The 21939-nt window shown below is 37.8% G+C and overlaps 1 protein-coding gene across 1 annotated transcript in view; it reads right to left on the bottom strand.

Moving 5' to 3' along the window:
* The window catches only part of ZMPSTE24 (zinc metallopeptidase STE24), a 48080-nt gene that overhangs the window by 3443 nt on the left and 22698 nt on the right, over positions 1–21939 (bottom strand). Inside the window, exons 7-9 of the mRNA XM_032603064.1 lie at positions 17589–17767; positions 4195–4299; positions 2169–2312 (exon numbers count right to left, since the gene is read on the bottom strand). Of these exons, the coding sequence (XP_032458955.1) occupies positions 2169–2312; positions 4195–4299; positions 17589–17767 (428 nt within the window). The remainder of the gene's footprint in view (positions 1–2168; positions 2313–4194; positions 4300–17588; positions 17768–21939) is intronic.

Here is a 21939-nt window from a genome sequence, read left to right as displayed (position 1 = left end):
TGTGTGTGTACACACACACACACACACACACATATATATATTATAGCCACTAATGACAATCTCAAAATAGAATTTTCTAAAGTGTTCTGAGCTATGGTAGCTTCATCAGAATAAATGTTCAGTCCCTGAAGGTGACAACTATGAAGAGGACAAATTTCATCCGAAAATATAAATTTTGAGGGAAAAGTAATTTATTTGCATATTGAAGTATTACAGGTTGAATGACATGATGTCTATTTCTTACCTTAAAATATGTCAGCAATAAAAAAAAAAAAGTTTAAAAAGTCTCTCCTCTGTACCTCTTATTGCCACTAGCAGATATAGAGTTTCAACATAAAGTCTGGGAGTTCCTGATACCTTCTTAGATATGTTCAAAGTTAATATCTGAATTCTACCTGAAATTTCTTTCCACATCTTGAATGTACTTTTTGGGACAGAATCATTAACTAGTATCTATCTATCTATCTCCTGATTTCAAGTGTCCCAGGCTAACTGTTCCTTGAATCTCACTGTAAGACATAAATAGAAACATAAGCAGATACTAACCTATATCTACCTACTCTGCTGTAGGTTTCCAAGCTCTTCTTGATGGGGCAATTTCCCCATTTTCTGGGAAAATATGTCTTTCCTATAATGACCTCTTAAATGCTGACATTAAACATAAGATTTTCTGTTTAAATATTTAGTCTTTTTGAAATGAATCTCCTGGGCTCACCAACGTTTTTAAAACAGTTGCTAATATCTCACATTTCAAATTACTCTAATACCCCACATTTACTTAGACATTTTTTGAAGTGAACTCAACTACTCAATATAAGGAGACAAAGACAAAAACTGAGAGGCCAAATTAGATGCCCAAAGGAGAACCACTAATGTTACTGGTGCCTTCCTTATAAGAGAACACTTATATTCAGTCAGAATCTAGTAACTTTTACTTAATGAGTTTATCTGATTTCCCAGTCTATGATTGGTTGAAGAAGAAAATTATAAACAGATAATGACCATAACAGAAAGTTACACTGATATTAGCAAGGATTATCAGCATGATAGTGAGCAAAGAGATAAGAAAATTAGTTAAACAAATAAATAAACAAACAAACAGCATAACTGCTTAAAGAGCAAAGCAGTCTGGGGCATTTCATATACATAGCTCAGTGTCCTTAAGGCATTCCTGAATTGTGACTGAAGACAGAAATGACAATTACCACTATAAGGTGTTCTATGACCTCTTTAAGAAGTAACAGTCTGTATACAGCATTTTATATTCTCAGCAAAATGTAAAATAAAAAATTAAAACATTTAGAGTTTAAAGATAATAAATCTCAGTTCTCTGGAAAATGAATGTAGATTCTGAGGACAACGCTATACAAACATGATCTATTCCTCTCCATTTTTCTTTGCTGGTGCCTTACACCCCAGCCCACCCCCACCTTTTATGGAGAAAGTTAAAACCTTAACTCTACAACTTGTCCCAAGAAAGAATTCTTCTGAATGGAGACATCTCGAGATCCCCGATACTATTTCTTGGCTTAATGTGGAAGTCTAATCAATTAGTATCAGGACATGTTGCCATCACTGGATTTATTCATATACAGTCTCATTAATCTATGTCTTATCACATATACGGAGTCCCCCTACTGAGTGGTTCTTAAACTACACCTATCATAAAACACCCAATTCTGATTCAGAGGGTCTGGGGTGGGATGCTAAGGCTATTATGAATCAGGTGGTCAGGGAATACAATCAGAGGAACACTGTCATACAGCCTCCCTTATCCAGTCATACTTACACTCAATTATTATTTGCTTTGTCCCTTCACACACAGAAGGTTTTCACCCAAGCACTGGTGAATATGTGGTCTAGGACATAGCATTCCAATAGTTAATCTCCATCTACCAAGTCTCTAGGTACCTGTTATATCAAGGTTTTCACCACTAAAGTCTAATTCTCCACTTTTTTTTTTTCCCCTAACAGTATGCAAGCACTTATTATTTGGGATTGGGTTTTTCTGCTACTTTCTTATACTAGCTAGTAAATCAAGGGACTAAAACTTTGTTTCATCTGCTTGTTAAAACTATAGCTTTGTTTTGTTTTTTCACTACCCTAAAGGTTCTAGATTTGAAATAGACAAGGGCATATGTGAGATAATTTTAAAGAGTATACGTTACCTCATTGTAAGGTGAAAAAATAAACTGGAAGATGATCAATAGTCCAATTAGAGTGGGTTGGCTGTCATAAAAACCAAATGCAACAAAAAGCTCCTTTCGACCAATTAATACAGCAAACAAGAAAAAACAAAGGAAAGAATTCATCTAGAAAGAAGGATACAAAATTTCTAAGTTATTTCTAGGCTGATTTCACTGTGGGATCAGTAGAACAAGACATCATAATGTGATTTTAAGAATGATGTTAGTGTAATCACAGAAAATGTTATTTAGGTAGTTTTATAGTTTTACTTTTATTCTAGAAGGAGAGAGGGCCTGAGTTGAGGATATATATACTAATTCATTGTTAGTGGACAAATAATGATTTAGCTGGATGATTAGGGCCTTGGAACAAAGGATGGCTAGTGGATGGCTAACAAGAAGATCTGGAAAGGGGTATGTGGTAAAACTTCCAAAATTAGCCCAGAGTATGATAATACTTAGGTCTAACGTGAATGTTCACCAAAAGCGTTCCATGGTAGAGGAGGCCCTCTCAATGATCTGGTGGAGAAGATACCTGCTCTGTGGATGTTAGCCAGGTTCTTTCCTTATCCACTCTAGGACTTGGTCAAGGGCTCATGAACAGAGTGGCCATGGTGATAGGGATGGAGTCAATGCATTAATCAACAACACAGACATCCCCCCACTGGCCCTTGCTGAGTGTCCAATTTTTCAGAAGAGGCAATCAACCCTGGCCCTGATGAGGTACCTCAGGGACCAGCCCACCACCCTCATGGTAGGCTGATTCTATTGGACCCCTTCCTTCATGAAAGCAGCAGTGATTTTCCTTATTAAACTGAATAACTTACATTAAACTTGGATTTGGACTTATTTAATGTCTTACTCACTGCCATGTATCTGTACAACATAGCTTCCAGCCAAGGAATTCATTTTTATACCTATAGATGTAAGGCAACAGGAAGGTACGTACAGGGGTACACAAGTCTTCCCATATAATCCATCACCCAGAACCCGCTGGCCTTTTAGAAAGGTACAAAGACCCATTTAAGTCTCAGTTGAGGCCATATATGCTCAGAACCAGTCAACAAAACACAGTGCTACTTCACTTAGAGCCTTAAAACTGTGGTCACTCTGTTGGTTTAGTGGTATTAATACCCAGAAAAGGAATATTACAGAAATTATTATCTTCTTTATATTTACTACCTCTTCCAATTTTTTTTTCTATGGGTATATAATGACTTTTTTTTTTTTTCAGTACGCGGGCCTTTCACTATTGTGGCTTCTCCCGTTGCGGAGCACAGGCTCCGGACGCGCAGGCTCAGCAGCCATGGCTCACGGGCCCAGCCACTCCAGGGAAGCCCCTATAATGACTTTTTTAAAAGAGAAAAAATGTTCTTTAAAAAGTATTTTAGGGCTTCCCTGGTGGCGCAGTGGTTGAGAGTTCGCCTGCCAATGCAGGGGACACGGGCTCGTGCCCCGGTCCGGGAAGATCCCACATGCCGCGGAGCGGCTGGGCCTGTGAGCCATGGCCGCTGAGCCTGCGCGTCCGCGTCCGGAGCCTGTGCCCCGCAACGGGAGAGGCCGCAACAGTGAGAGGTCCGCGTACCGCAAAAAAAAAAAAAATAATAAAGTATTTTAATACCCAAGTTATCTGGGCTCACTCCTTTTGATCTTCACAGCTCCTTAGCTGAGCGACTCAGGAGGTGGTGACGATGACAATGATGATAACAACAATAAATACTTCTATAGTACTTACCATATTCCAGGTCCTACTCCAAACTCTTTACGTATATTAACTCATTTAGTTCTTACATCAGTCCTATGAGATATCATCACTCAATAAGGGAATGGAGGCAGAGAGAGGCTCAGGAACTTGCCTGAGGTCACACAGGTAGTAAGTCAGGGAGCCGTGATGTGAAGCCTGGCTACGGAGTCTGTATTAACCTCTCTACTATATGAACTCTCATGCCTGCTATATTTATAATTTGACTATCCTGTCATAAAAAGAGAATTGTCACCCCAAACTTACCTGGCTAATAATGATATTTTTGACTGTGTGTCCCAACTTCCAGTGCCCCAGTTCATGGCCTAGCACAGCAAGTACTTCCTCATTTTTACATCCTTGTTTCTTATTCTGAATCGAAGAACAAATTGAAAATAAATTATCAACAAACTTCAAAAAGTTTATACCTTTTAACCCAGAAAGAGCCCTTCTTAGATTCTAACTTAAGAAAACAATCGGACTTTTGTGCAGAACTGTTCATTCACTTAACAAAACATTCCCTGAACCACTCCACATTAAACACCGGGTTAAGCTTGAATACAGAATCATGAACAAGACAGACGTATTCTGACTTCACGAGTCTACTTTAGATTAGAAAAAATATAAATCTTTATCAATAGGACAATAGTTAAATAAATCACGACACAGTCATGTGACAGCAATATTATAAACCCATTAGAAATTTTGCTTTCAAAGATTACGTTGCAACATGGGAAACTGCTCATGATGGTGCCAAATAACATTTATGTTATACATCCACTAGGTGAATATCCACTAGATGTTTTCAAAGATTGTGTTCTGACATGGGAAAATGGTTCATTAGATGAAGAAAGCAGGAAACAAAACTAAAAATATATAGTATGATTCCAATTATGAAAAAACGCAAATGTGTATGTAAAAATACACAAATATAGAAAACAGACTGAAAGTATATCGAAATGTCAACAATAGTTTTTCTATATGGCAGAATTACAGTGATGTTTATTTCATATCTTTCCTATTTTCCAAATTATCTGCTAATAAGGACATGTCACTTATGACCTCCAAAAACACCAGGAAATGCTATTTAAAAAACTGAGACTTCCAAGCTAAGATGGCAGAGGGAACATTCACATCTAATTTTATTCCTTCTAAAAACTCCAGTAAAACTACAATCAAGAGTTGTTTTTTTAAAGATATAAACCCACAAGGATAGGGAAAACAGGTGAGGTGGCAAGAGCAACAACATTTTGGAAGCAGGAAAGCAGACAGACAAATGATAATAGACTAGGCAGGCCAAAGGAAGTTACATCATAAGCTAGCAGTGGAGAAAAGAGAACCAGCCTGATTTACACTGGCTGAGAACACTGATTAACACTGAGAGTCTTTAAAGGGCTCGAGAACTAACAGTACCAGGTAATTCTGGAACTGGGGAACAGGAGGTGGTGGCTGAAATAAGAATTGAGAGCTGTGTGAGAAATGGTTAAAGCTCCAGATTTCTTCTCCAACTCCACACCAAAAGGCAAGTGCTCCTCCTCGCTCTGGCAAAAGCCTGAAAGCTCATTCTCCCTGGATAGGGCAAAAGAATAGGACACTTCAACTGGGAGTTCGACATAGTTGAGGGCCTGCATACACTAGCAACAGACCATGTATTTGCTTACCTAATGGTATGGCAAACTGAACACTGAGAATTCCCTCTCCCAAACTAGTCCTCTCCCCATACCTGGCTCCCAGATAACTACCCACCAGGCAAAAGATTAGAAGAGTACTCCCTGGGAACTGACCATTCTACCAGGAAAGACCTGAAGATACTAACAGCAGGTATTTCTCAACTACAAGCACATCCAAGCCAAGCTACAGTGAAGCTCAAAGTTGATAAGCCTTATCTACAGGCTCAGAGATTCCAATCAGGTTTTCAGTCCCATTCCTTTACTAAGGAGTACACGAACAAGGATTATTATCAGGTATACAAGGTAAGTAAGCTGTTAAGATGGAAGACCAGATACAGAAAAAAATGCAGTATGGAAGAAACAGAAATTATAGAAGGAGAAAATTCAGAGATAAGATATTATATTTGCGGAAAAACAGAGGATACTGTAAAAATGGGAAATTCAGAGAAAAGTAAATCTTGGAAATTAAAGCTTAATAGAATGATTGGAAGGACTACCCTGGCGGCACAGTGGTTAAGAATCCGCCTGCCAATGCAAGGGACACGGATTTGAGCCCTAGTCTGGGAAGATTTCACATGCTGTGGAGCAACTAAGCCTGTGCACCACAACTAATGAACCTACACTCTAGAGCCCGCGAGCCACAACTACTGAAGCCCACACGCCTAGAGCCCGTGCTCCGCAGCAAGAGAAGCCACCACAATGAGAAGCCCACGCACAGCAAGGAAGACCCAATGCAGCCAAAAATAAATAAATAAATTTATTTTAAAAAGAAAAAGGTTGGGAGATGATGGAATCTCCCAGAAAATAGAATAAAGAAATGGAAAAGCAGGAGAGAAAAGCTAAGAAAGTTCAATATAAGGAAGCCAACATTCAAATAATAGGAACTCTGAAGAGAAAAAAAAAAATGGAGAGGAGAAAATCATCAACAAAACAATTCCAGAAAGTTTCCTAGTACCAAAGAACCTCAACTTCCAAATTAAAAGGACCCAGTGCATACCCAGCACAATGGGTAAAAACAGACCCACTATGTTGTCCATTTGAAACTAATATAATATTGCAAATCAACTATACTTCAATTTAAAAAAATGGCTCACACCAAGGCATGTGAAATCTCAGAACACAGAGAAAGGATCCAACAATTTTCTAGAAGCGTAAAAATTAAGGTAACATACTAAGGATAAGTAAACTGAATGATTTCAGACACCTCACCAGCAATGTTGAATTCAAGAAGATGATGGAGAGAGTTCCCTGGTGGCCTAATGGTTAGGATTCCGGGCTTTCACTGTTGCAGCCCAAGTTCTATCCCTGGTAGGGGAACTGAGATCCCACAAGCTGTGTGGCATGGCCAAAAAATTAATTAATTTTTAAAAATAAAAATAAAGCAATTAAAAAAAAAAAGACGATGGAAAAATGCCTTCACAATCTTGAAGAAAAAGTATTTCCAATCTAGAAATCTAAACCCCAGTCAAAGTGACAGAAAAGAATGTGACAGAAAAGTGAAGGCATTTTGATGCCAGGACTCAAAAACTTTACTATGCAGTCTTTCTCAGGAAGGTACTGGATTGAGGATGTTCTTTACCAAAATGAAGGAGTAAATTAAGGAACAAAAAGTCATAGAATACAGAACACAGGAGACCCAATGTAGGAGAGAAGTGAAGGAAATCTCTAATGGTAAAGGGCAACCCCAGAATGACATCTATACACCAGCTAGAGAGGGTAACCCATCCAGATTTGAACAGTGTGACTCGAAAGAAAATCTGTTAAGGGCTGCCATGATCACACTCTCAGTCACTATACCATCTTTTTAACCTGATGAAACTAGTAGAAGATGTACACTATCAAGAGAACACAGCAAATCAACATGGAATCAAGGATGAGCACAAGGGAAGTCCAGTATGAGAGCTGAAGAGCAGGGCTTCAGAGAAACCACCCCAAAGAAAGAAAATAGAGATCTCTTTTGGGGTGTGACAGGGATGAGGGGGACTAAAACTAATAAGGTTAATGATGCAATTAAACTTGTAGGAAATTATACTGAAAGACAGCAGAAGTTGTGAGAAGAATTAGCAAAAAGATAAAAGGAAAACTAAGCACACTTAAAAAAAAAACAATTATTAAGCAAGAGGGAAAAAAGGTAAGGCATGCTCAGCAGTGAATAGGTACAACACTGTTTTACAATAATGTTTACAAAAATGTTTTGATACTGATTAAACCAAGAACTGTAACAGGACTATATTGGAAGAATTGAGGGAAGGGAGGAGCAGAGCGGATGTTAGGACAAGAGCTAAATCCTCATCTACCATAAGTGAAAGTCAAGAGATAATAGTGTCAGGGACTTCGCTGGTGGCCCAGTGGTTAAGACTCTGCGCTTCCACTGCAGGGGGCGTGGGGTGGATCCCTGGCTGGGGAAACTAAGATGTCACATGCAGTGCGGTGCAGAAAAAAAAAAAAAAAAAGAGATAGGGTCAATAAATAATAGTACACATACAATATAGAAAAATGATATGTGTAAATGTCAGAAGAAGCTAAAAGAGTTGCAGTCTGTGGGGAAAGGGCCCTGGCAGCACGTGAGCAGCACAGAGAAGCGAGAAACATGAAACTGCTATATTTTATTATATGCTTTTTTTGTACTCTGAACTTCTAAACAGTATGTTTGTGTTACTTTAATAAAGTAAAATTTAATGTTAAAATTTATTGGAGTTCTGCTTCCCTAACTTTATGATAGCCTCTCAAACCAACATTACAAATATATATGTAAATACACACACACACATATACACACAAAAATATATACATACACATGCATACATTTTGTTTTTCCTTCAACACATATGAAGAATAGGCCAGGAAAGATTAAAAAAGTAACAACAAAGTTGCTAACATTTATTAAACAGTGACTATGTACCAGGTCCTCTGTGCTAAATACTGTATTATAACTCATTTATACATCATAATCACCATATTAGATAAGTACACTTTTAAAGATGAGAAAATCCTTAAATAAGTACACTTTTAAAGATGAGAAAATCTAGACAACTGATGGGAACATACTGTATAGCATAGGGAACTCTATCTAATGCACTGTGGTAACCTAAATGGGGGGGAGGTCCAAAAGGGAGGGGATATCTGTATGTGTATGGCTGATTCATTTTCTTGTGCAGTGGCGGCTAACACAACATTGTAAAGCAATTAATCAATAAAAATTAATTAAAAAAATAAAGATGAGAAAATCTAGGTAGAGAGAAATTAACTAATTTTCCTATGGCCACACAGCCAATAAATAGAAAACCTGGGATGTGAAGCCAAGTAGTCTGATGCCAGAGACCTGTGCTTTCAACTTTCACACAGCTATAAATATAAAAGTAAATTATTCAACATTTATCAAATAAACAATTTTTTAGTCAACAGATATGTAATCATTTGCATATTATTATAGTACTGGTTTTAAAATAACTAAACATAGGGAATTCCCTGGTGGTCCAGTGGTTAGGACTCCATGCTTCCACTGCAGGGGGCACAGGTTCGATCCCTGGTCTGGGAACTAAGTTCCTGCACGCCGCATAAAAATAAATAAATTAAATAAAATAACTAAACCTAAATGGTAGGTGGTCATATGAATGATAAAATATAATGTTTACAAAGCCAAATAAAATTCTCACTGTTTATAAACTTTGCAGATTAAATTTAAATAGTGCCAAGACACAATGAACAATTTAATCTTATACACACACTCTCACATGTGCATACCCACATTCACTCACCAACACACACATACTCTGAAAAACATCTAAAAATGCTTAATAACAGCGATGAAGAGTGGCTCCCGCTTGAAAGCCCTTGCACAGAAACGAAGACGCAACACAGCAAACATAAATTAATTAATTAATAAACTCCTATCCCCAACATCTTTAAAAAAAAATGCTTAATAAGGTAAAACAAATATCTTTAAACATACAGTTTAGTTTATTTTAAAGTAAGAAAAAGCCAGAGGTGAGGAGTTGAAATTAACATCCCTTGCATAATCCCATGAAGGGGTATACCCTGAGTCAAAGAGTGAGCCAGAAAAAAGAAAAAAAATGCTGGTGAAGTAGTCCAACTGTGTCAAGCTCATCTAAAGCGGAAAAAGAAGAAAAGTCTCCATTCAAATTCAAAACCATTATCTGCATGGTCCAGAAACCCCAAGATGAGACATTAAAGTGCTTCTGGCTTGGTAGCATTGGGGCCAACTGATAGACGCAAATACAAATCCTCTATTGAGGAATGTACCCTAAACTCGGACGCTTCAAGATTCCTGAAGATTAAGATCATTGACCTATTATGAACTCCCAATAAAAATTACCAAATACTTCAGAAAACAAGCCACAATGAGTAAGAGTTAGTAGAAACAATATGGAGCTAGCTACATTAGCTCCTTAAGACTTCAGATACAGAATAAAAAGAAGCATGTTTTATACAAACAAGGGAACTAAAAACATGAGGAAGGAATAAGAGACTACCAGAAATGACTGATTTGAAAAAGAACCAATTAGAACTTTAAAACACAATGGACTGGTTAAAGAACAGATTAAATATAGCTAAAGGAAGAATCCATGAACTGGAGTGTAGAGCTGAAAAATTACAGAATGAAGCTCCAAGAGACAAATATAGAAGAGTGGTTAGCACCCATGGGAGACAGAATGAGATGGTATAACATTCATCTAATTGGAATTCCAGAAAGACAGACTAGGGAGAACGGGAAAGAAGGAATACTTTAGATAATGGCAAAGAATTTTTTAAACTTCAGGAAAGACATGAGTCCTTAGATTTAGGAACCACAGTATATCCCAAACAGGACTGGGATAAAGAAGTCCATACTTTCACAACACGAAAATCAAAGAGAAATCTTAAGAATAACCAGAAAGAACTAAAAAAAAAAAAAAGACAGTAAGCTCAGAGAAGAATTTTTTTTTTTTTTTTTTGGGCCATGCTGCAGGCAGGATCTTAGTTCCCTGACCAGGGATCGAACCCATGGCCCCTGCAGGGGAAGCACAGAGTCCTAAGCACTGGACCACCAGGGAATTCTCACAGAGCTGACTTTTTCAACAGGAACAAAGGAAATCAGAACAGAATAGAAAAAAATAGATAAACAAATATTAGGATGCTAGGATAAATAGCTGTCAATCTTGAATTGATATCTAGAATGAGAGTGATATAAAAACAAAAACAGGGACAACTTCCCTGGTGGCACAGTGGTTAAGAATCTGCCCTTCAATGCAGGGGACATGGGTTCAAGCCCTGGTCGGGGAAGATCCCACATGCCGCGGAGCAACTAAGCCAGTGCGTCACAACTACTGAGCCCGTGCTCTAGGACCTGTGAGCCACAACTACTGAAGCCCAAGTACCTAGAGCCTGTGCTCCACAACAAAGAGAAGCCACTGCAATGAGAAGGCCACACACCACAATGGAGAGCAGCCCCCGCTCGCCGCAGCTAGAGAAAGCCCGCGTGCAGCAACGAAGACCTAACGCAGCCAATAAGTAAGTAAGTAAATAAATAAATAAATAAATAAAACAAAAACAACTTTCCAAAGAAATTTCTAAAGCATATACTCTGGAAGAAGCAAACTAATTTCTAAAAGGAAGGTGTGAGATGAATATGGAATGGTAAGCAAAGACACAGGTAAGCACATAGGTAAACTTAAATAATGACTGTATAAAATAATAATAATGCTAATTTTAGGGGTAAAAAATAGACAAGATAAAACTAAAATATAATATGAAGGGGGTATAATTAGATCAAAGTGTTTATTTAAGGTTCCTGGATTGTTCAGGAAGCAGTGAAGATACTGTATATGTTAAGATTTTAGGTTATATGGGCATGATTTATTTTTAACAGCAACCATTAAAAGAATAGTCATATATGAACCTTGAAACCTTAATGACAACCCAAATATCATTTTTTAAAAACCTTCAATAAGTTCTAAAAATAAAGCAAGAGGAGGATGTGTGTGTATATGTTTGGGGTGGAGGTGGGGGTGATATGAAAAGGAGAGAGGGGAAAAAAGGCATAAAATAATATGGTAAAAATAATTCCAAATATATCAGTAATCACAATATACATGAATAAATAAAGCTTGTCAAAAAAAAAGATAGTGAGTGTTAGATTGGATTTAAAAGCAACCATAACAACAAAGTCTATCTATGCATGAGACATCTAAAATATAAAAACTGTAAGGTTAAAAGTAAAAGGATGAATGTGATATGGTGATGGTTGCACATTATATACTAAAACCCACTGAACTGTACACTTAACCAAAACATAAAACAGAAGCAATATTGTAACAAATTCAATAAAGATTTAAAAAAAATGGTCCACATCAGGGACTTCCCTGGTAGTGCAGTGGATAAGACTCCATGCTCCCAGTGCAGCAGGCCCAGGTTCAGTCCTTGGTCAGGGAACTGGATGCCACACGCATGCCACAACTAAGAGTTTGCATGCCGCAACTAAGAAGCCCGCATGACGCAACTAAGACCTGGAGCAGCCAAAATAAAAAAATTAAAAAGTAAATATTTTTCGGGACTTCCCTGGTGGCTCAGTGGTTAAGAATCCGCCTATCAATGCAGGGACACGGGTTCGAGCCCTGGTCTGGGAAGATCCCACATGCCGCAGAGCAACTAAGCCCCTGCGCCACAACTACTGAGCCTGTGCCCTAGAGCCCGCAAGCCACAACTACTGAAGCCCACGCGCCTAGAGCCGGTGCTCCCAACGAGAGAAGCCACCTCAATGAGAGGCCCACACACTGCAATGAAGAGTAGCCACTGCTGACTGCAACTAGAGAAAGCCCGCACACAGCAACTAAGACCCAGTGCAGCCAAAAATTAATTAATTAATTAAAAATAAAGTATGTTGTTATTTAAAAATAAATATTTAAAAAATATTCTTGTTTTAAAAAAAATAAACAAAATAATAAAAAAGCTTCATCTATGGGACACATATCTATCCCGCAACAATTACACAATATATACCCTAGAAAGTGAAGGCTAACGGTCTTGAAATAAACTCCAGCTACTTAAAAGAGTGAAGTACAAAAAAAAATAGACAAAAAGGGAATTTATTTTGTTTTATAGACCTTAGAAAAATGCAACCTAATGGAAACACAGGCAGCAAGATACTGGAATCTAGATATTCTACCACTTTTCCACTCCTTCACCAATTCCTCATTTTTAAGGAAAATGACCACTTCAAAATGAGGCTGGGTAGAGGGATAGATTAAAATGACTAGCAAGATAGCATTTACATTTATTATCTCTTTTCCTTTTAAACATCAGTATTTACGTCAGAATACATTTGGTAGAGAAAGTAAAGAATGAGATAACTAGCCTAGTTTCTTAAATGGCTAAGAGACACGTGTACCTGTACCTTCAGGGAATGGCCATCAAGAGGGAATAACGAACAAAGCACCAATTAATAGACATGTATTCTAAGGGGGAAATAAAGAGGTGCAACTGAAGATTTATATACAAAAATATTCATTGCAAGAATAGTTTTAACAGCAAAAAACTGGAAACAACCCATACACCCAATAAGAGGAGAATGATTTTATTTTATTAATTAACTAATTTATTTATTTTTGGCTGCTTTGGGTCTTCGTTGCTGTGTGCGGGCTTTCTCTAGTTGCCGCGAGCGGGGGCTACTCTTCATTGCAGCGTGCGGGCTTCTCATTGCAGTGGTTTCTCTTTTTGCGGAGCACAGGCTCTAGGTGCGCAGGCTTCAGTAGTTGTGGTACGTGGGCTCTAGAGCACAGGCTCGGTAGTTGTGGTACATGGGCTTAGCTGCTCCATGGCATGTGGGACCTTCCCATGGGACCTTCCCGGACCAGGGCTCAAACCCGTGTCCCCTGCATTGGTAGGCAGATTCTAACCACTGTGCCATCAGGGAAGTCCCGAGGAGAATGATTTTAAAAAATGATGATTTAAAAAGACTAGAAATATATATAGTAAGATGTTTACAGTTAGTTGGATTATTCATGTTTTCTAATTTGTCTATTAGTTTAATAATAAGCAAAATAGGCTGCTTTGTTTAATAATAATGATAACAGCTCCCACTCATTAAAGGGTCTATGTACTAGACACTGTATTATTAGATATTTTACTTAGTTTGTTAATCTCCACTACTACAAGGCAGCTATCATTATCATCATTTTATATAAAGTACACAGTCTTTAGGCTTCTAGTTTCACTAGTTACCTGCTTCCCAGTATGAACTATGAATTAATTCTTTTATAAAACAAGCAGGTCTCTATTAGATAACATAGGCTCTTGTCTCTTGGTTTGATGTCTGGGTTTAGGAAGCTATTCAGAACTGCATGGAGTCACATTCAAAGATATGGGATGAAAAGAGCTTAAATAAGGGTCACTTTCTGCAGAAAGGAGACTTGTTTATTGGTGGTAGATTCTTAGACAAAACTGGATTTTCTTTTCTTCCCATGCAAATTTCACATACAATAACAAAAAAAATAAGTACCACATATCTTTCACTTTTCTATAGCACTTTTCATAAAATTCATATGCTGATTCGTTTGATCCTCACAACACCAAGCTGCACAAGATGGGAAGTAACACCTTCATTTTAGAGATAAAGGACACCGAGAAGTTAAAATGTCTTAAGATCATCTTGCTAATAAGTAGTGGGTAAAAGCCAAACCCACATCTCTGGATCTTGTCCTCTACTATACTTATCAACTGGGAATACTTTGACATGACCCTAGCACTTGCTGGGGAAATACTTGTTTTCTTCTATAAAAGTACAGCTTTTATATATTAAAAGTTTTCCTTTTACTTAAACTGCTTTTGAGACAGGTTGTTCCAATGATCGAATTTGTCTTCTGAAGGATAAAACTGCGGAGAGTAAGTTTCCTAGTCATCTTATAAAATGTGAATAGCCAGTATGGAGATATTCATAAAAATGTTAATAGTAGTTATCTCTAAGAGGAGGGATTTCAGATAACTTTAGTTTTCTTCTGTTCAAAATGAAACACTTCATCCTTTCTATGTGATCCAGACTTAAAACCATTTTTGCATCCCCCACTGTGTTGTACATAGTAGGCGTTCAGTAGCAGGTGCTGAATAAACCACTATTTCCTAAACTTCTGCCACACCTGTGTATTCTCTGTGTGATTATTTAATATCTTTTAAAAAATCAATTCACTTTTTAAAACTTAACCTTATCCTAAATGACAATTTTCATGAAATCATGATAAGCTAGTTTTATCTTTTTCCTAATATACATTAATACACATATAGCCATTCAAATTTCAAATACTGATATACTACCTAAAATCACCTCACCTGTGGTACATGCACTGGCGTTCTGTGTCAATCTTTGATTTCCTCCTTTACTCCCCATAATAGCAATCACCCAAGTACTTTAAATCCATCTTTTATTATGACTCCACACTTATTCTCACCTCTCACTCTAGTGTAGGCCCTTATTTCACGCTTATCTTGGTTATCTTGATGCAATAGGCCCCTAGAAGTCCCCCTTGCCTCTAATCTTTGCTCTATCATATATGTTGCCACCAAATTTTAAACTTCCTAAAACAAGCTTTGGCCTCTACCCAAATCAATCTAAACTTTCCAGGCCACTGAAAACAACCACTCAATGTCTTCAGGAAGAAGTACTTTACAAACTGGTCCTGGCCTACCTTTCTATCCCCTTCTACAAGAATCTGTTTATTCATTAGTCTCAGAATAGCCATTGTGTAGTTGTCTTTATAGCTTTATTCATTCCATATATTCAACCTGAAAAGCTCCATCCCCAAGTCAAAATTCTGCCTAGTTCAAATATCCTCTCTTTTAAGAAACCTGTCTGACCATTAGCATCTGCATTAATTTCTTAATTTCTAAAAGCCACACTATTTCAGCCACTCGCTTACCACTCTCTGCCTTAAACTATGAGCTATTTGTATACATATCTACTCTCCTCTCCTACAGGTTCTTTAGGGTAGGACTATGTAACTTATACATAGATGCTAAAATATTTGCAGCTACTCTTCAAGAAGCCAACAAAATAACTCAAACTCCATTCAACATGGTTCAAAAGACTAATCTTTTCTAAGATTTAAGCCAAAGCACACTGTTCTCACAGATACTAAAGGTCAGTTATTTCATTACTGAAATCAGCAGACCACTATCTAACACCCAGGTTTGGCTATAAAGTAATCCACCCTGTATGTGGATACCTCTTCAGCAGGTTGACTTGCTGAACTTGCATGATTCCTCACTGTTGTCACCTGGTTACTTTTTGGACTTCAGTTTTCCTGTCTATAATATGACCTTAAGAGCTCTTCCTAGCTTAAAATCCTATGACTCTTGGTCAGACCAAAATGACTTTTATTACAATATCCGGACAGGATAAACCCACTTGTTTCCCTTTGTTTTTTTTTTGGCCCCACCATGCGGCATGTGGGGTCTTAGCTCCCCAACCAGGGATCGAACCCGTGCCCCCTGCATTTGGAGCGTGGAGTCTTAACCACCGGACCGCCGGGGAAATCTGATAAACCCACTTAAAAATAAATATAATCAAAGGAGTTAACCTTCACCCAATACTGTTTAACCCTTCACAGAATTTTGTTCCATCTACATATTTATAACAGGCTAGGCACTCTATTAGACCATCTCTTTAGAGTCAAAACAGATGCTCAGTGATAAAACTTATTTTCTGGTACTTAAAGTACATAGAGTACAAGGTTATTCACATATATTATTTCATTTAATCTTAACAACCCTAAAAGGTAGGCATCTTTATCCCGGTGTTCTTCAACTAGGAGTGATCTTGCCCCCTCCTTCCAGCACCCCCCAACCCCGCAGACATCTGGCAATGTCTAGTGACATTTTTCATTGTCACAGTTGTTGGGAAAGGAGGGATTGATACTGGCATCTAAAGGGAGAGGCCAGAGATGCTGCTCAACATCTTATGATGTACAAGGTAGCCTCCCATGATGAAAAATTGTCCGGTCCAAGATGTCAATAGTGCCAAGATGAGAAACCCTGATGGCATTGTCTTTCCGTTAAGAAATCAAAGATTTAGAGAGCTTAAGTTACTTGCCCAGAGTTACACAGATCCCAAATCATCTCTGAATGACACCAAAGCCAATGGCACATTCCATCACACACACAACTACTGGAGACTGTTTCTGATGAAATATGTACTGTTTTCTTATCAGTGTTTCCCCTCCCCATTTAGTCTTGCTATACTTTAGATTTTGCTAATCAGCATTAGCTGACCTCATCCAGGAGAAGATTCAGAAAAAGCTTTCTCAGACTAAAAGGTCAGATTTAACAAACGTCTTCTCTTGTGCTCTCACTGCATCCAGTATTTACAGCTTCAATGCAGCAATTACCATATTGTACTGTGCTTGTATGACTTTCTCCCCTTTAGACTATAAACTCCTTAAGAGCAAGGTTTGCCTCTTTATTTTTGTATTCCTAGTGCCAAGGACAGTATCTCAGCACAGAGTTTACATTTCATAAGTATTTGTTAAACAGACAAAAGAAAACTGACCAAGTTACATAGTATACCCAAGAATGCACAGCTACTAAATGACAGAACCAGGATTCAAATTCAAGTCTCTCCATTACCAAAGCCTATAGTTACTATATCTCAATGAAGCTAAAAATGAGATGTTTATCACCTTTTTATCTTGCCTGTGGGAATTCTTCAATCATAAACATGTCAGGAATTGTATATAAAGTCCCTGTTTTAAAGACAGCTTAAAATCATAAGAATTTTCCTACCTTATACTTGTGTACATTCTGTGAAAGCTTGCAAGGTAGTTAGCATGTAACGATAGTGATAATCTCTCCCAAATACCACAGTTATAAAGGGGCCACTGTGTTTTTATTTGATAGTCTCCCTGAATTCAACACTCACTACATAGAAATTAATGTTATTTTGAGTTGTCACAGGAACTGTTCATAAAAACTAAGCCAGGGTCTCTTAGGAAGAGAAGAACTCACTTTAGCTTTTATTTCTTCACAGTCCCCTTCTCCGTCATTGCAGGGTTCCATGCCAGACTCCTCCTGGATGTCTTTGTTTAGTACAGAATACTCTTCTAGTAGAGTGTCAAACAAAACTATTCGCTTGTTCTTGAAGAAGCCATAAAAATAAGCATTGCTGTGGGAAGAGCGTTTAGATCCTAAGGAAAAGACAGTTCAAAGCATGGAAAATAATTAAAAAGTATGGGGTTTTTTGGAGAGACGCCTAGAAACTGAATTACTGGAAAGGACATTAACATTTTCAAATTGTTTAACACCTGAAGAATATTATATCAACATAAATCACCACCAGCAGTGGAAAGCGCCTGTTTCTTTGCAGTCTTGACAACAAATATTTATGCTCATTGCAGCTTTAGAGCAATAAGTAAATAAATAAAGCCTAAATATCCAACAGTCATGGAATGATTAAATTATGGTAAAGCTATGAAATGGAATTTTAAGCAGCCAGAAAAAAAGTATACTTTTGAAATATTTTAACAAGATAGGAAAAAGCTCACCAACATAACTGAAAAGGATGTAAAACTTCATGTATATAAAATTCCATTATTGTCATGAAAAAATGTACATGTAAATAGAAAAGCAGAAACACAAACCTATTAAGAATATTAAAATATTGAAGTGTTTATCACTGGCTTCTAGAAATATGGATTTTTGTTCCCTCCCTTATACTTTTCTCTGTTGCAAGGCTTTTAAAGTCAGTATACTTACTTAATCAGAAAAAATTAAAACTATCTTAAAAAGACTGGAAAAAAAAACCCCTGAATTTTTAACAGTGGCTAACAGTAGCTGAACTATGGTTGACTTTTATCTTCTTCTTTATAATTTTCTTTATTTTCTATACTTTATTTTCTTTAGATTTTATGTTCTAGCATGTGCAGTAAATTTAGTGGTTAAGAATGACTTTAGGTTCAAATCTTGGCTCTGCCATGTATTAGTTGTGTAAATGTAAGAAACTTTCTTAATTTCTTTAAGCTTTATTTTCCTGTTTATGATATGAGGAGAGGACTTTTTTGGTTTGGTTGCCTGGAAGTTAAGAGCCAAATATGTGGTCCAATTTTATCAATAATATAGGACCTTAGGATCTGGAAAGCTGGGTATCTAGATCTTATACTTCTATCTCATTTCTATCTTCCCTGATTCTAATTTTTAAATTAATTTAAAAATATTTCTTAGAAGCTACCTGAAGTTACCTATGGAAGTAGGCAGATAAATAAAACAAAATGAATGTCTTAGTATCTCCCACTGGTCTAAGTATCTCAAAGTGTGGCCCAAAGAATGCCTACACCAAAATCACCTACGGGTACTTGTTAGACATAAATACTAGAAACACCCAATATCTGAGAATGGAGCCGAGGAATCTTTAAACAAACTCCAGGGAATTCTTATATTCACTAAAGTTTTAAGAGTCCCTGCACTAGACCATAAGCTTTTTGTATCACTATGCCTTGCATGTAGTATTTATTCAATAATGCTTGTTTACTGAATGGATTTATCGTACCACTTGAGGTATGAAGTAATGTATTTGGGAACTCTGAAAAACAAAACCTTCTATGAGATTGTAAGGCATGCCCAGCTGTCTCTTCATCTTTCGTTTACGATGTCTTATCTTAATCAGCTTCTTGGCAGCATTTGATACCGTTGACCACTCCCTCCTTGAAACACTTTCTTCTCCTAGCTCAAGAGAAACACCATCTTCTCCTGGTTTTCTTCCTACCTCAGTGGTCTCTCCTCTTCAGCCTCCTTTGCTGGCTCTTCCTCCTCTGCTGACTCTGACCTGAGCCCCCTTCTCTTCTCTAAGTGCCCTCATCCAAGGAGGTATCTACATGCCAGATACAGATACTTCCATATCACTATTTCTAGCCCTGACCTCTCCCTAGAACTCTGGATTTATATATCTAACTGCTTATTTGACAGGCCTACATCTCCACATGGATGGCTAAAGTGCCTATCTGTTGTTTATATTCTCAAGCATAGTTTTTCCCTGACCAGTATTAGAATTCCCTTGCAGAGTTTAGGGAATTTTGCATCATGCAAGTCTTGTGAGAGACTGCTTCTCATTTGAGAAATCTAAAAAGCTAGCTATCTGCTTCCCCAAGCACTCCTGGCAGCTAGCCCAGTGCCCTGGCTCAGTCAATCAGATGCACCCACTGGGGACTCTGAAACAGTTAGCTAATTACATAAAGAAGCAGGGCAGTGAGGAATGAATTCTGCAGGTGCTAGTGGAAGGGATGTTAGGGATACACACTGCTGACTCCAACATCAGGAGCCACTAGCAGTGTCCTCCCCAGACTGGTTCTGCAGGATGATTCTGTGTTCCTGGTCTCCCGATGGAGAGTCCACTTCCCAAGTTTGGTAAACTTAACTTTCCTGGTGACTTTGTGAGTTATCAAATATTGTTTCAATAAGGAATTTCTCTGTTAAATCAGCTATAGTTGGTTTCTATGGCTGGCATGCAACTAACTACTGCTTGTAGAACTCTAGTACAATGTTCAATAGGTATATAACACACCCATCAGAACTTAAACCCTCACAGACCTGCTCTTCTCCCAGTTTTTTCCCATCTCAGTAACCTACCATTTATCCAACTGCTTAGTCCAAAAATCTAGGTCATTATCTTTGATGTCTCTTTCTCTCTTATTCCTTTACATGTCATCTACCGGCAAATTCCATCAACTCTACCTCTAAAACACATCCCCAGTATATCCACTTCTCTCCATCAATTACTACTATTCTAGTCTAAGCCACATTATCTCCTCCTGAACAGCACTGGCCTCCTAACTGCTCTCGCTGCTTCTACTCTTGCCTCTCCTACCGTCTATTCTCTATATAGCAACGTAAAATAGGTAAAAAGTACAAACTAGGCCATGTCACTTTCCTGCCTAAAACCTTCAATAGCTTTAACCCTAGACTTAAAATAAAATCCAAGCTCCTTACTCTGATTTACAAAGGCCTATGTGGTCTGACTCTTGCTTATGTCTCAGATTTCATGTCATAACACTTTCCTACCATGTGGTAGCCACACTGGACTTTTTTCTGTTTCTTGAAGATACAAAGCTCTGGAGGGTCTCTCCATTGATCTTGGCACGGATGGCTCCTTCCTTCAGATCTCAGCTTAAATTCATTTGCTCAGAGATGTCCTGTCTGATGACCTAATCGAAAGTATCTACTCAGCCATTCTTTATCACTTCACATCAGTTGAATTCTCTGCACAGTACTTACTATCTGATATTTTCTGAGAGCAAGACTCTTGGTTTTTCACTCGGTTTTTCCTTTCAATTTACAAATCCATCATGTGTGTTGTTACTGTTATTAACAACATTCATTTACTCAAAATATTTTTGACAACATTATTAACAACAACAGAAACATGCATTGCAGATGAGTAACTTCTGTTTAGCAGAGGTAAGTTGTCCAAAGTCACACGGGGAATCTGTGCTAGAACTAGAATTTAAACGCAAACCTATTGGCTCCACAGCCTGACCTCTGAAATGCTACCCTCCACCTACTCAAATCTTGATTTTTCACAAAGTCCCAGCTTATGTTATAACCCTCCATAAAGCCTTCCCTGACTATTTCAGCTAAAATCATATAGCACTGATGGTATATATCACATATCTTCTCGACTACCTCTACTGTCATAGCATTAGCATTCACGTTATCTGATTATAAGTGATGGGCAACTTAGGTTGCCCCTTCAGTAAAAGCGCCTCAGAGATTGTTCTACTATACTGATCATTGTGCTACTAGTTTAATATTATTAAAAGACTAGTAATCTCAGAGGCCAAAGCAGTAGTATGAATTGGCTTCTTTTTCTACTATTTCCCCATAGACATGTTCTAATTGTGCCTTTAGTTGGCTGCCAAATGCCTGAGATTTCTATACTCTTCTCGTTGCTGTTAATTCATTCTTTCCAGTTGTGACCATCTCTGTCCTCCTGGACCCTGCAATTACTTCCCAGTTTCTACTCATTCATCTGCCATAGCTACTTCTCAATGGTGATTTTTACTTTAGAGGAGGAATGGGCAAACTACGGCTTGCAGGTCAAATCAAACCTGCCACTTATTTTTATAAATAAAGTTTTATTAGAAAACAGCCATGCTTGTTTCTTTATGTATTACTATGGCTGCTTTTGTACTATCATGGTAGAGTTGAATAGCTGCAACAGAGACCATGTGACCTGCAAAGCCTAAAATAATTACCGTCTAGCCCTTTACAGAAAGCATTTGCCAGACCACAGTTCAGAGGAAGCAAAACTGAAACCCAGAGATGCAAAGTGACTTGTCCAAGATCCCACAGCTGGTAAGTGGCAGAG

Source organism: Phocoena sinus, chromosome 1 (genome assembly GCF_008692025.1).
Source record: "Phocoena sinus isolate mPhoSin1 chromosome 1, mPhoSin1.pri, whole genome shotgun sequence".
Lineage (NCBI taxonomy): Eukaryota > Metazoa > Chordata > Mammalia > Artiodactyla > Phocoenidae > Phocoena > Phocoena sinus.
This window is presented reverse-complemented; position numbering and strand designations above follow the sequence as displayed.